The 13372-nt window shown below is 38.0% G+C and overlaps 1 protein-coding gene across 2 annotated transcripts in view; it reads right to left on the bottom strand.

Annotated features, from left to right (window-relative positions):
- Positions 1-13372, bottom strand: part of LOC148067552 (mannosyl-oligosaccharide 1,2-alpha-mannosidase IA) — a 158767-nt gene that overhangs the window by 72241 nt on the left and 73154 nt on the right. For both annotated transcript variants that reach the window (XM_087806321.1, XM_087806322.1), the window contains exon 2: positions 6379-6475. In XM_087806321.1, the coding sequence (XP_087662447.1) occupies positions 6379-6475 (97 nt within the window). The remainder of the gene's footprint in view (positions 1-6378; positions 6476-13372) is intronic.

Below are 13372 nucleotides of genomic sequence, written 5' to 3'. Positions count from 1 at the left end.
TAACTTTCACATTACATTACAACATCACTCACAATATTGAATTTGTTTTTTATTGTATGTATATAAACTAAATTTAATGACAATTAAATTAAATATTGAATCATCATTCATAGTCAAATGATTAACTTAAAGGCTCTGCATCTTTATATATATTTATATCTAAAGGTCCCCAGATTTGTAATTTTAAAATGAGCTGACATTTACAAGATGGAATAAATGAATGAATGATTGAAATATCGGTGATTTTTTCAATTGTCACATTATTTTACAAACCAGAACTATGATGTCATTTTTCAGAGACACTTCACCATATAAAGGTCTATTATTTGTCTTGGCAACAAAACCATTTGCTGTAGATCTATAATATGTTTTTAGAAACAGAGAAAAAAGGCTCAAATAAAATATATGAACCTAATAAATGTGCTCAATGACATCGCTACATTTTATTCAATGAAAATATTTTCATAACTTATACCATTTAAAATCGAATTGATGGCAATGAGCTCAATGAGACATGTGCAGTAGTGGAATAGAAATGAAATCATCGGTTCCATCATCAACATTTCCAGATAACTCCATCACGATTAAATGACCACCTTGTCGTGGGTAGTCAGTGTTATAACTGTAAAATACTTTTACTGAGTAGATTATTTGGAGATTCAAAGTACAATCATTAATAAACAAGTATGATACAAAACGCATATACCTGTATATAGCACAATGAGAACCATGGCCTAATTATGAAGTTTAGGTTAGGAAAGATATGGGAAACAGAATCCTCAGGTCTTTCACTGTCCTCAACTGCACACAACAAAAGTCATGCGATCCCTTTCCTTTATAGGACAGCTATGGCTGATAAGATCTGGGGTGGGTGAGGGGCGGCTCTGAGAACTCATGCAATCGTTTTTTCAGCAGTAATCACAGCCCTTGTCCGGGCCATCTGCTGAACGGTGATTCTGTGTTTTGTCGAGTGACCCACATATGCGGCCGCCGAGGTAATGACGTCGCTCGCTGAGGGAAATAGATTCCTATAATCCTTCGTTTTGGCCCGTGGGAGAAGTTGACTTTTAACCGTGCGGCAATTTGGTTTGCTACCTGCATATCGTGACTCAGCAAAAGTTCCGAAAGACAAATAAGAAAAAAAGAGGCGTGATTTAGGGCTGTTGCCGACATTTATGGAAGAAGATGTAGTTGTCACTAGTTAATTACAATTGCTTTTACTTTAGCGAAAAACCATTTAAATCTTATATTGAACCTGGTTAAACAGATCTCCAACTGATTTCGACATTCATTACTGGCATCAGAGTAAATCATTTCCCCTGTAATTACCTTGTTATGGAAAATTTGTGCTGAAATGAAATTTTCCAGATACAGATATCGGGAATTAGCTCCACGGAATTATTCGCTAGAGTATTTGAAAGAAACCCTCTTATCATTGAGAGAGAGACAATCATTCAGTTTTTCAGAGTAAAAAGAAGGGGTGATTGTCTGTAGGTCACCTTTAAAATAAGGGTATTCCAGGCACATATTGAACAAGCAAGATAGATTCTCAATAGAAGCCTGGGGGGTTCTTTTCTTAATTACAGCCGTTCCAGGAAGCCAAGAGATAAGTATCTCAACTGAAATGATTTGTTTTCACATAAAGCGATAGACATGATAAATAAAATGGTAGGAGATCGATGTAGCTTGATAATGGCTCCTCTGCCATTTGTCTCAAGCGACATCCACTCTCTCTGACAGAACCAACCAAGGGCATTAAAATAAGGACCGGGCGAGCGGAGGAAAAATTGTCAAACAAGTCTGCTATAAAAAGAAGAAGAAAAAGCAGACATTTCGTCATAAACGCAAAGGCTGTAATTTGATCTCTGCTTTTACAGTGATTTTCCTAAAAGGCCTTTTTTAATTTTTATATAGAAGAGTCGTAGGTTGATATCTGTCGCCGGCGATAGAGAAAACCACCATTGAAGAGCATCTACGGATCATCCGACTGACCTTCGGCTGTGATTCATGCCAGTCTCGATGAAAGCTGCTCTCAGCCCCAAACCGTTGATGCTTACCCTGATCATACTGACAGGTTAGTGTGTCAGAAGGAAGCGGGACTTTATAAATATTACACTGTGGTTCAGGAATCATGCTGAATGTCTTAATGGATTATTCTTTATGAATTAAATATAATAATATATATACTAAAATATAATAATATTTAAGTATTAAATAATAATACTTAAATACAGTTGCAGACTTTGCATTTCACACATAGGCCTTCAGTGGCGCACGTTTGAATGAATCCACCTCTCAATAACTACTTTAAGGTTCTTTATACACCAAAGGGATCTGAGTGTGTACTGTTATAGGTCAATTAGACGAACATCAGCAAATGAACATCAGTGCATTATATCAAAATATCACTCCCACTACAGTCTGTGTGGTTTCCATGGCCACGACTAACACGCTCTGCATCGCCCTATGATTCATTATTTTGATAATTCGCTTTTTAGCTTTCTCTGTTTGTTTCTAGAAACATCATTTATATATATATATATATGTATATAGTCCAATACAATTTCTTTTTTTTCAGTACTCAATACTCTGTAATCACATAACAAGATATAGAGTTTGGTTTGATTTTAGCGTGGAAGGAGAAGCAGGCCTGAACATTTAAGATGTCTGATAAAGGAAATAAGCAGAGAAACTCTGATAATGCACTCTTGGAGGAGAACCTGCTGTCAGGGAAAGTTTTGTCCTGCAGCGTGAAATGACACTCACCGCTGCAATATTGTTAAAAATGCTGTTATGAAAACAATTTCAAAAATGTAAAAAGGTTATTATTTCATTATTGTTATCATTTTGTATTCAAAATACCATCCAGACACAACTTCCCTGTTATATAATATATATATATATATATATATATATATATATATATATATATATACTGTACAAATATCCATTTATAGGCCAAAGGGAATTACACGTGAATTTGTATATAAATAAGAAAGTATGTATATTCAATTTATTTTACACACTTCCAAAACTTGTGTTCCCAGCGACTCTTTGACTTGTTCTTTTCCTTCCTTGTCGATTCTCTCCTCCTTGTTTTAATCCTGTCAATTACACGCTGGGACATGTTGGGATTTGGTGGATATTCAACCCCGCCCCCATGTGAAAAATACTAACCAATCATTCTTGACAGAGGCCTGGAGGTTTTTCGCTGTATATTTAACTTTTTCTTTTTCCAGTTCCATGACTCTATTTCTGACTGCTTTTCTATTACCAAGTTATCGCAGCGCTGGAATTCCATAAAGTTCTACCTCGAGCGTTGGCAAGTGCTTTCACATTCTTGACCTTGGTTCTGTATAAAATAAATACCATATTCAAGGCAGAAACCATGACTTTATGAGATACAAACATTCAATTAAATCAACAAAAACACAACGTGTGTTGTTGTTGTTGTTGTTCATGCATTGTTTGTAACTCGGGAACGCAGCATGCAGCAAAAAACGCAAAGAAAACGCTTTGAAAGTAGGAAAAAAAAGATTGGGGGGGAAAAGGAAATACTATTTGCTCTAGTACATTAAATATTGTTTTGTCTTCTGAACAACACTAAGTGAACAACATGGTTATGACCTAATATAATAATGAAGAACGTGAAAGGATTTAGTGGGATGAATGGAAGACAGGAAGTTTCCTGGAGGCTCATAACAAACAACCTCAGACGGATCTCTCACTAACAAGAGGAGACGTCAGCGAGAACATGAAGATTCTAGTTTCAGGTAATTGTGTGAGAAAGAGGAGATTGTTAAAGGTGAAGTTTTGACCTTTTTCCTTGAGTGATACGACTTGAAGAGTCGGTATAGTACAGCATCATCCACCTTATTGGCAGCTTTCTGACACAAACGCAGCTCAGAGCCAATCTCCCTGCCTCCGTGTTTACCCTGGGATTAAATTAAGGAACACAGCGTTCAATTTCATACCTGGCTTCTTGCGGAGGCTCTCGGAATGTGACATTTATTCACAAGCGTTATAACCTTTCTCCTGTTCCCTCTCCACGGCACCATCTCTTACTAACTTCCCCTTTTGGAGATAATATTGCGAGAGACAAACATCGAGGTTGGGAGTGGGGAAATAATAGCGGCATAGCATACTAAGGTTTATTTGCTGAAAGGATAATAGATGTTGTGTTGAGGGAGATATTGCTTCCCACACACATCTTCTGGTCACTCCCACACTTGATATTCAAACCGTATGTAAGACATATTAAATAATATCCATAATTTCAGCTCATTTCTGACATTGTTACTGCCTCTCTCTCCTCAGGGTGCTATTGGTTATTTGGTTTTTAAATTTATATTTTATACCCAGGCTATTTCAGCTATTATTAAATTACCGCGTCTTTACTGAAGCTATTTTAATAGATGTTCGTATTCCAGCTTCCCCGTTTTTTCACAGCGAAGACAGATGTCACTTATTTTGAAGTATTGACGGCTCCCGGTGTACAGTCATGCCCATGGGGGCGTGGTTTAATTGCACACGCGCCTCTGAAGTAATCATCTTAAAGTGGGAGACTAAGTAGAAGTGACATATTTTTGTCATTATTTCATCAGACGAGGTCTCATTTTTTTTTTTCTTGTTTCATGATCAGAGGAAGACGCTTCAAAGCGACATCTGTCTGACTTTGAAGAACGGATTGTGGAGAAAGATGGATCACACGTTGTAACAAGAGACTTTGCATCATCGCTGTTATAATCCCGGATCCCTGCAGAGAAGATTGAGGAAGACCCCAGGTATGGAGGATGTTACCCATCCAGGGCTTATTAGGAGTTGATCCGCCTTTTATTAACAGCTTTATTGCGGGATTTCCCTCTGGATCAGCACTGTTAACTGACTGATATTCTCCACAGCAGAAGACCCGAGGACCTTGTTCTGATCCGCTTCCAATTAGAAGCAGCCTGAGACACTAGGAGGCTGATTTAGCGACAAAAGCATGTGAGGCACACACTGCTGCGGAGACTTGCTACCTTTTGTTTCATCTCTCTAAATAGAAATCACTCAGCAAAAATGAGTCTCGCCAAAGCTTGGGAGACCAAAATCCAATTTTGCTATAAAATCTGAGCCTTTTTACGTGGAATGGAATCTAATAAATGCTCTCCGGTGAGTTTGGACGAAACTTCTCACCGATAGATAAAAAAAAAAAAAAGGCCTTTTTATCCGACACAACAACAAAGCAGATAAGAAAAGTATTTACTATTGTTGTAGATTCATTCCGACTATTTATTGATTCAAAGGCAGTTTTTTTTAGAAACACAAGCAGGGTTTTAGCCTATTTTAGTTCACTCCTCATTACTCGACATTAAATTAAGCATCCATGTAAAAATATAATGTAAGTTTGGTCGGAGTGGAAATAGGAATTTAAATATGTATCAAACATAAGAAACTATTCTATAGTATTCCGACTAGTAAGTAAGTAAGTAAGTAAGTAATATTTATTTATATAGCGCTTTTCGAGACCAGGGTCACAAAGCGCTTAAACAATCAAAACAATACTCAAAAAAGTACATACATTAAAGATCAAGATAATACTGAGAACAACACAGGAGTTCGAGAAATTCAAGGAAAAGCCTGAACAAATAGAAACGTCTTAAGATGTTTCTTGAAGGAGTCAGTAGATCCATCAAGTGCAAAGAGAGAGGAAGATCGTTCCAAAGCTTAGGAGCAACAGCCTTTCTCTCCTCTGGTCCTGAACCGTGTGCGTGGAACCATAAGTAGATCCTGATCCACAGACCTCAGAGCCTGAGCTGGGGTGTAAGGCTGGATCAGATCAGTGATGTAGTATATTCTACCGCCTCTGCGTTGTCTTGTGTTCTAGTTTAAAAATAAGTTTGTAATGACAATTGTAACTGACAAATATTATGTTATGGTATATTCACAAAATTACTGTGTAAGTATAACTGTGTGTGTCTGATGTATCTAGTTTGTAATACATTTACAAACAAAAGTTATTTTGATCTTTTTCAAAAAAGCACTAGCTGAATTTAAAGTATAATGACAAATTTGACCAATAAAAAACAATCTGGTTGTTTACTATTCTTTTTTAATGCCTCAGTCAGAACATGAATCCATTTTTTTGTGATGTTTAAAACAATAGACTTTACAGGAGCGAGATTCATCTAATTTTCTCAGTAAAAACAAGGACCTTGCTTCATGAAAGCATTAAAGCATCATACTCCATTTTTGTTTTCCATATCAGAAACCAGGATTTTGGGCAAGTTATAATTGCCTCCTTTCCTGCACATAATATATGATAATTCTAACATGAGTTGTAACAGCGCTGCAGCCATGGCTTCAAATCCCAATCCACCAACAAGTTCTGCAACTCACCAAACATGTTGCCAATATGCCCGTTTTTCGTCAAAGGCCGCAGCTCGTTCTTGCCCCAGGCATACTGTTTGTAGTTGTCCCAGGCAAACTTCATCATCTGAAACAGAAAAATCGTAGAGTTAGCCAAAAAAGGAAAACCCCACAGTGCATACAAAACTTGGATATTTAACCATTCCAAAGAGACAGCCGGGGGGCTTTTTTTTTTAAAGCCACTGTACGACAGAATGATCTAAGATCTATTACTAACTGTTATATGATATCCATAAAACGTTTAACAAAAGTACATTATAATTTGTGCCAAGAATTGAATGTAATATTGCATGAACTCTCTTTAAGGTTTGAATTTATTTGTTTTGCAGTATTTGATAAATCTTGCACAAACAAAATATGCATAATAGTGATGTGATTGACAACGAAAGAGTAGTAATGAGTCGATGAAGCTTCATGAAACATGTGGCATTATGTTCAGAGTCCACTGGATGACATTCAATAACACTTTTGATAAATATATATTAAAAAATAGGGTTGCATGATTATGGCCAAAATTGTAATCATGATTGTACAGGATGGAAAAACATTTAAGATTTTAAAGAGCTAACATTGATAATGTGAATATTAATGAAATAACCACCTCAATACATGCTATTAAAAAGTGCAACTTGCACCATACCTCCGTTCACTTATTTTATTTGTTCTTTTGACTTTGTTTTGCTCTTTTCTGTTTACCTTTCAGACCTAAGTAGCTTGAGGTTAAAACTTTAACCTTCTTATTTTAGGTAGTTTAATGAGATATAAAGCTTGTGGTGCGGCCCCCTAGTGGTTGGATGACTGCTGGTTTAACCGGTGCTTATATAGATTGCAGCGACACAGAGTTGTAAATGTAATTATCTCGATTGGTTTAAATTAAAAGCGGTATTAACTGCCGGCAACTTTGAACAATACATTTTTGTTCAGAAATCTGAACTTTGTTGCCGCAAAAAATACTTAACAAAAATAAAACTAGTAAAATACACAAATAAGGTAACGTCCTAGACTTTATTTTCTCCCACTTTCCAATATTTGGCTCACGTTCTCTGACTGTTGTTGCTGTCCCTTTGTTTGTGCGAACAATCATGTAGATTTCACTGAGGGAAATATAGGAAAATGAATGATCACTCACACAAAAGAGGCGTTTTTGTGCTGTGAACGAAGCATCACTTATACCCAGAGGCAGCGCTTGGCTGTTTGTTCAACTGGAAATATCGATGGGAGATATAACTATACGGAATTACGGCAGGTGAGAATGTCTTGAGAGCTCAATACAAAGGATGTCTAATCTTAAAGGGTTCGCCTGTTGAGGCTAAGAGCGAGATAACAACCATTTTTTTGTCTAGAAAAAAAGACAAATTGATAATAGAAAGTGTGTTTTAACATCCATGCATCTCACACAAGTAGATATATAATCAATGTGCACAGTCCGAACAACAAGCTTTGCCCCTAAAACTGCCTTTCAACTTAATTAATGAAGGTTGGTTTCAAGGGCGAGGAAAAGCAGACGCGATCTAATGAGACATGGGGTGTTCTTCGAGTTCAGCTAATTGGCCGGTTGTTGTGTTAAGACGATCAATAAGACTGGTGATGTCAAATGATTAAAGTAACCACATGCCAATATCAAGATCACGGATCACAGGTCGAAGGATTGTCGCCCAACAGTCGCCTCTTAAGTGACGCCTGGGTTTGGAACAGTGATTCAATTTCTACCGAATGGGTTTTATTAAAAAGCCCTCGGGCTGAAATGTTTCATATTCACGACGGCAGGACACCTGAATTATAAGTCCTAACGCTTCCACAGTATTCATTTCATTTGCTCTAGTTTAATCAAATCTGCAATTACTTGACGGGAAATGGATTCAAACTTTCAATTGCTTTACAGAGAATCCATGGAAAAGAAAACTAGTTGATGAGTTTTGTTGAACTTGAAAGTTCTGTTTGTGTTAACTTCAGTCGAATTTACTGAGCCGACACACTTGAGGTTGAAAATAAGTGATAATTTCTCCTTTTGTTTTACTTTCTAATAAGATTTATGAGCCGCCAAAACATGTAACCTCCCACGCTGTTGCAAACCAAGATGGTTTCCCCGTCATGACCCCGAGATAATGATCACATAAATAAATTCATTTTTCTCCCTCACGCTGTGTTTATACGTGTTAGTAGGTTTTGCATAGATTGAAACTGCCATGTTTCAAGGCTATCCTCTTAAAACATCTTAAATATTTTCCTCATGCAGCCTTTGCCAGCATTTTTGGCTCTCAAACTAAACTTATATGACGTTTATTTGTTTTGTTTATACAACGAGTCTGTTGGACGTGGAGACTTCCGGGATGGATGACGCGTGGTAACAAACCTTGATGTTTGACCAATCACAGCAGAGAGTGTATTTTGTCATAGTAAACAAGATTTCATCTCCAGATAAATGAGGCATTTTAGTGAGTAAGTGCAATACATCATGTCTATCCTGCCCCAAATATAATACTAGGTAGTTTTGTAACACTTCTGTGTGTGACCCCAAACAACACTATTGCATTTCATGACCTTGAAAAACCAGACTTTGGGTTCATAAAGGATCCAGGAATTATCCAGTTCTCCGCAGCTTGATGAATCCTTTGGTGGCAGAATCTTGCTTATGTAACCGTGTGTTCATGGTGTTTGATGGAATATCTGAAGCGGACTTCAATGATGAGCACAAATAAGTGGTTGACTTTCGACAGTTTTGTTCACTCGCTTTCAACATTTCAATGCTCACAACTTCTCCTGATCCAAAGTACATTGATATCTTTCTTTCATTTCAGTTATTCAGGCTTCAAATCCACGCGGCTCATAGTCAATTAGCAAAAACAACGTGGGCTGCATGACCAATGAAGACGGGTACATTGTTTCTATGTAAACATCAGTGTGGGTTGTGCTTGGCAGCCCAGGAGAGCGATACGCTGAGACTAAACGGTGGGCTGCATACATTTGTAGCTTCCACTGGACACCTAATTAGAACAGATATTCTGCTCAAGGCAATAACAGCACTTTTTCAATATCCCACTGCTTATGAGAGAGAGAAATACTTTTTCAGCACCTGACGAAAGACTCGCTATTGCACACTATACCACACTCTACACACGATAACCGAATGACACGTTTATGCTTTAATGGTCATGTGTGTTAATATCCTTGTCTTGCTTAAAGAATAACCTCAGTTTAAAGTTATTCTGTAAACGATATTTTTCTTCCAACCCGCCTGACCCGCACTAGTAGATACCAATCGAAGGCAGACGTAGTGATAGATGTACCAAGCAATGGCAACCTCAGGAAGAAGGAACAAGAAGGCTGACAGTGGAACTAGAGAAGATGTGAGGTGATCAGAAAAAGTCTTGGTGGATGGCTCCAGAATATTCAAGAAACAACATTTAAGATATTGAGGACTCCTTGAAGGAGCTTAGATGCTTACACTCCTAAGGCTAGGATCGGAGAAGAAGACACAGTACTGCCCGGGTACTTTAAAACCACAATGCTAAACTAGTGATGGTCTGATGAAGCTTCATGAAGCAGTGTCATTATTTTCAGAGTCCACTAGGTCTCCGCACTATTTTCTTTTGTTTCAAACAACTTTTCGAATGATACATCGCATAATGTTTAAACTGATGGCGCCACCTACTGACCTCTAAACAACATGACACTGCTTCATGAAGCTTTATCAGCACATTACGATACTAAAGTAAACTAGTGACCCTTATTAATAACATAACTATCTCACAATATGCCTTCTTCATCTACCATCCTGTGGGACTTGTTACTCAACCTGACGAGCGCCAGATGCCCAATTTCCAAAGGTTACAAATGTTATAAATCTTAGATCGATTTTTTTCATCTTTCATCATGTGACCCACTCACGTCCTTTGATCAATCAGAACGTAATGTGCCACTCACGCTAAGAGGATCATATGACAATTATCTTTAAGTGGCATTAGAACGCTAGAATGGATTTTTCTCAAATCATGTAGAGCATGAAGCACTAAACTGGAATGAGATTAAACTAATTCATTCGTTCATAGAGCAGACAGCGTGGCTCACTCAAGGAGGGTTGTTTACAGAACTCCATTAGACTTATAAGTACCAACAAGTTCCCCATTTGATTGGGAGGCCACGAATGTAGCAGATAAAATAAAGTTACTACACAACACCTCTGCTCTCAACACAGCCTGTAACCAACTCTCCAACTAAACAAGCATCTCAAAAATGTGTAAGAATCAGAGCCCTCGACACGTTTCCACCCAGTGCACTGATGTTGTATTCGTTTACACAGCGAGGCATCTCTCTAATCTAAAAAGGCTCAGGGAGGATCATGTGCAATAACTCACGACCGTGGCCCGGCGTGACAGCCCAGAGATACCACTGTGCTAATGAGGTGCTGTGTCATCACCTGAAACTGGAGGGACTTTTGGCACCAAAAACACGGCATAAGCTTCCCCACCAGCAAATAACCCCTTTACCACAAATGTATCACTTTTTCATCTCCGTGCCACACAGGAAGCTCTAAGATCAGCGCCTCAGCTACATCGTACCTATTAAATCAACACACAGCAGAAGCCAAGTTGGCAAATCCCTAAAGGCCAATGAGGTCATCCTTAGTCAGCAGAGAGATGAGGTCGATACCAAGAGTCTCAGTAGATTGACAAGACCAGGACCAAGATTATACATAATTTACAAAACACTTTTTTTTCTTGAATTTATCACTATATATTTACTTTAATATTAAGTCTTAGTCTAACAACTAAGCATAAATGTTTCCAGGATAGATAGAAACGACACGTAAATGATCCCTCCTGTAATCGCATCAGAATTTTTCACTATCAGGTCCAGAATAATTTCCATCCCTCACTGTCCTCTCATAGGCTGGGTCATGCTCCGCTGGTCACCACAGTCACCTTCTGCTTAACTCTGATTATATAAACAGTACAAGTCAAGGACTTAACTATTAATAACTAATTATTATTGGGTGGAGTCCCTCATGGTTCTGTTTTGGGTCCTTTATTTATCCATTATTTTTGCTGTACTCGATTCCCCTGGTGAAAATCATTCTGAGATTACCTGATGTTTCTTACCATATTTTTGCTGATGACATCCAGCTCTACTGCTCTTTTGATCCAACTGAGCCCCAGGGGCTGAACACAACTCTGGTAATTCAGCCTGATAATAAAGTTCCAGGGTTGAGTTAACTATTGTAATAGTTTATTTTCGTGTCTAAACAAGAAGGAGATGTCTCGCCTGAAATTAATACAAAACTTCAGCAAGAATTCTGACCTGCTCTAGTGATCTGATCCAGCCTTACACCCCAGCTCGGGCTCTGAGGTCTGTGGATCAGAATCACGCTTCCGGACCAAAGGAAAGAAATCCTTCCAGGCTGTTGCTCCTTTGAACGATCTTCTTCTCCCTCTGCTTTTTGTTTTTTCAGGAAGCAAAATAGTCATAACTGGACAAGAAATAGATGATTACATTTTGGTGTTGTTCTAGACTTCCTTCTGGATCCAGAGGGCGTCTATGACTACCCTTGAGACAACGAAGACGTTGTTTTGTGTGAGAGCGATAATTGATGATTGAATCATGGAAGTTGCTTAATTATTTGATTGTCAGATTTTGAAGCTCCTTGGCAGGGGGATGCATTAGTGATGTGCTGATGAAGCTTCATGAAGCAGTGATCTTTAATCTCTGATTTAGATGTCAGTAAGTGGCGCCATAACTTAAAAATGATGTGATGTTTCATTATTACGTTTTTTCAAACAAAGGAAAATAGTGCAGCGACCGCCATCTAGTGGACTCTGAAAATAATGACACTGCTTCATGAAGCTTCATCAGACAATGACTAGTAGTTAATAGAAGTAATACACAAATCTTAGTCCAAAGCAACAAGCCAAGCTAGTGGAAATATTGACACTCAATGTTGAAGCCATCAAGACTTTATTTAACGCTAGATTTACAATGGTTTTAGAATAACATTTCAATTCGACACAGAAATGTAATTCAGCCTCAAATTAGCTACTGTTGGAATATTAAGTTTGAAACTCCATTATTGCGTAACCTTGATCTAAAAAATAATCCCAATTAAATCCCTTTATACTGTATTTCCTTTAACCTAAACCATCACAGGATGACAAAGTCGTGCTAGAACTGAGCACTTAAACAATTTATAGACCTTCAAAACTAATGTATCTTTTTTTTCCTAATTCCTGCAGATATCAGCTTTCCTCAAAACAAAGATTTGTTATAAGTATTGGGAAAACAATAATAGAAAGCGAGGAGCATTCTCTTAAAGGAAGAAGCCATTATTAACAAGTGTGCGTAGGCCTGGGGTTAGGATTACACAGTGATCTACTCGGTTTCTTGTGTGGGAATCATGATGCGGATCTCCTTACGCTTACTAGAAATAAATCCACGCTCTCGCCCTGAAGGCTTATCTGCCACAGTGGAGAACTTCAAACAACACCTGATAACCCCCACTTTGTGTTTCCGTTCTTTGTGTTTCCAGAAATTATTTCCACGGAGAAAAATAAAGAGATACCATCAAGTCATGCTGGGCGCTATCAAGATGATGAATATAAAATGTAAATTATCATCGGCGGGGAGATCTCCGTCTTTTCTGAGCAACAAATCAGTGACAGCTCATCGCACGCTTGACCAAATGACGGATCGAGTTTCTGAACGGCGTGAGTGCTGGAGATAAAATATACTGCCAGGAAAAGACCCAAATGTAATTATCGCCTAAATACATCTGAAACGAAGAACTCAGGCTGGTCGGCCCCGACAATTTTTTTTTCTCTGTTACATGAGTGAAAAGGATTTGAAAAGTCAATCTAGAGTTCGTAGAGTTTTGATGTTTTCAACCAAGGAGAAGCACTTGACTGCCGCATAGCAGTAAACTTTGATTTATGGAGGAGAAACTAGCAACAGAGATTTGTTCATCTCTTAATCC

Source organism: Callionymus lyra, chromosome 13 (genome assembly GCF_982586985.1).
Source record: "Callionymus lyra chromosome 13, fCalLyr1.hap1.1, whole genome shotgun sequence".
NCBI classification, from domain to species: domain Eukaryota; kingdom Metazoa; phylum Chordata; class Actinopteri; order Syngnathiformes; family Callionymidae; genus Callionymus; species Callionymus lyra.
The sequence above is the reverse complement of the archived record's forward strand: the minus strand, read 5'-3'. Positions and strand labels throughout refer to the sequence as shown.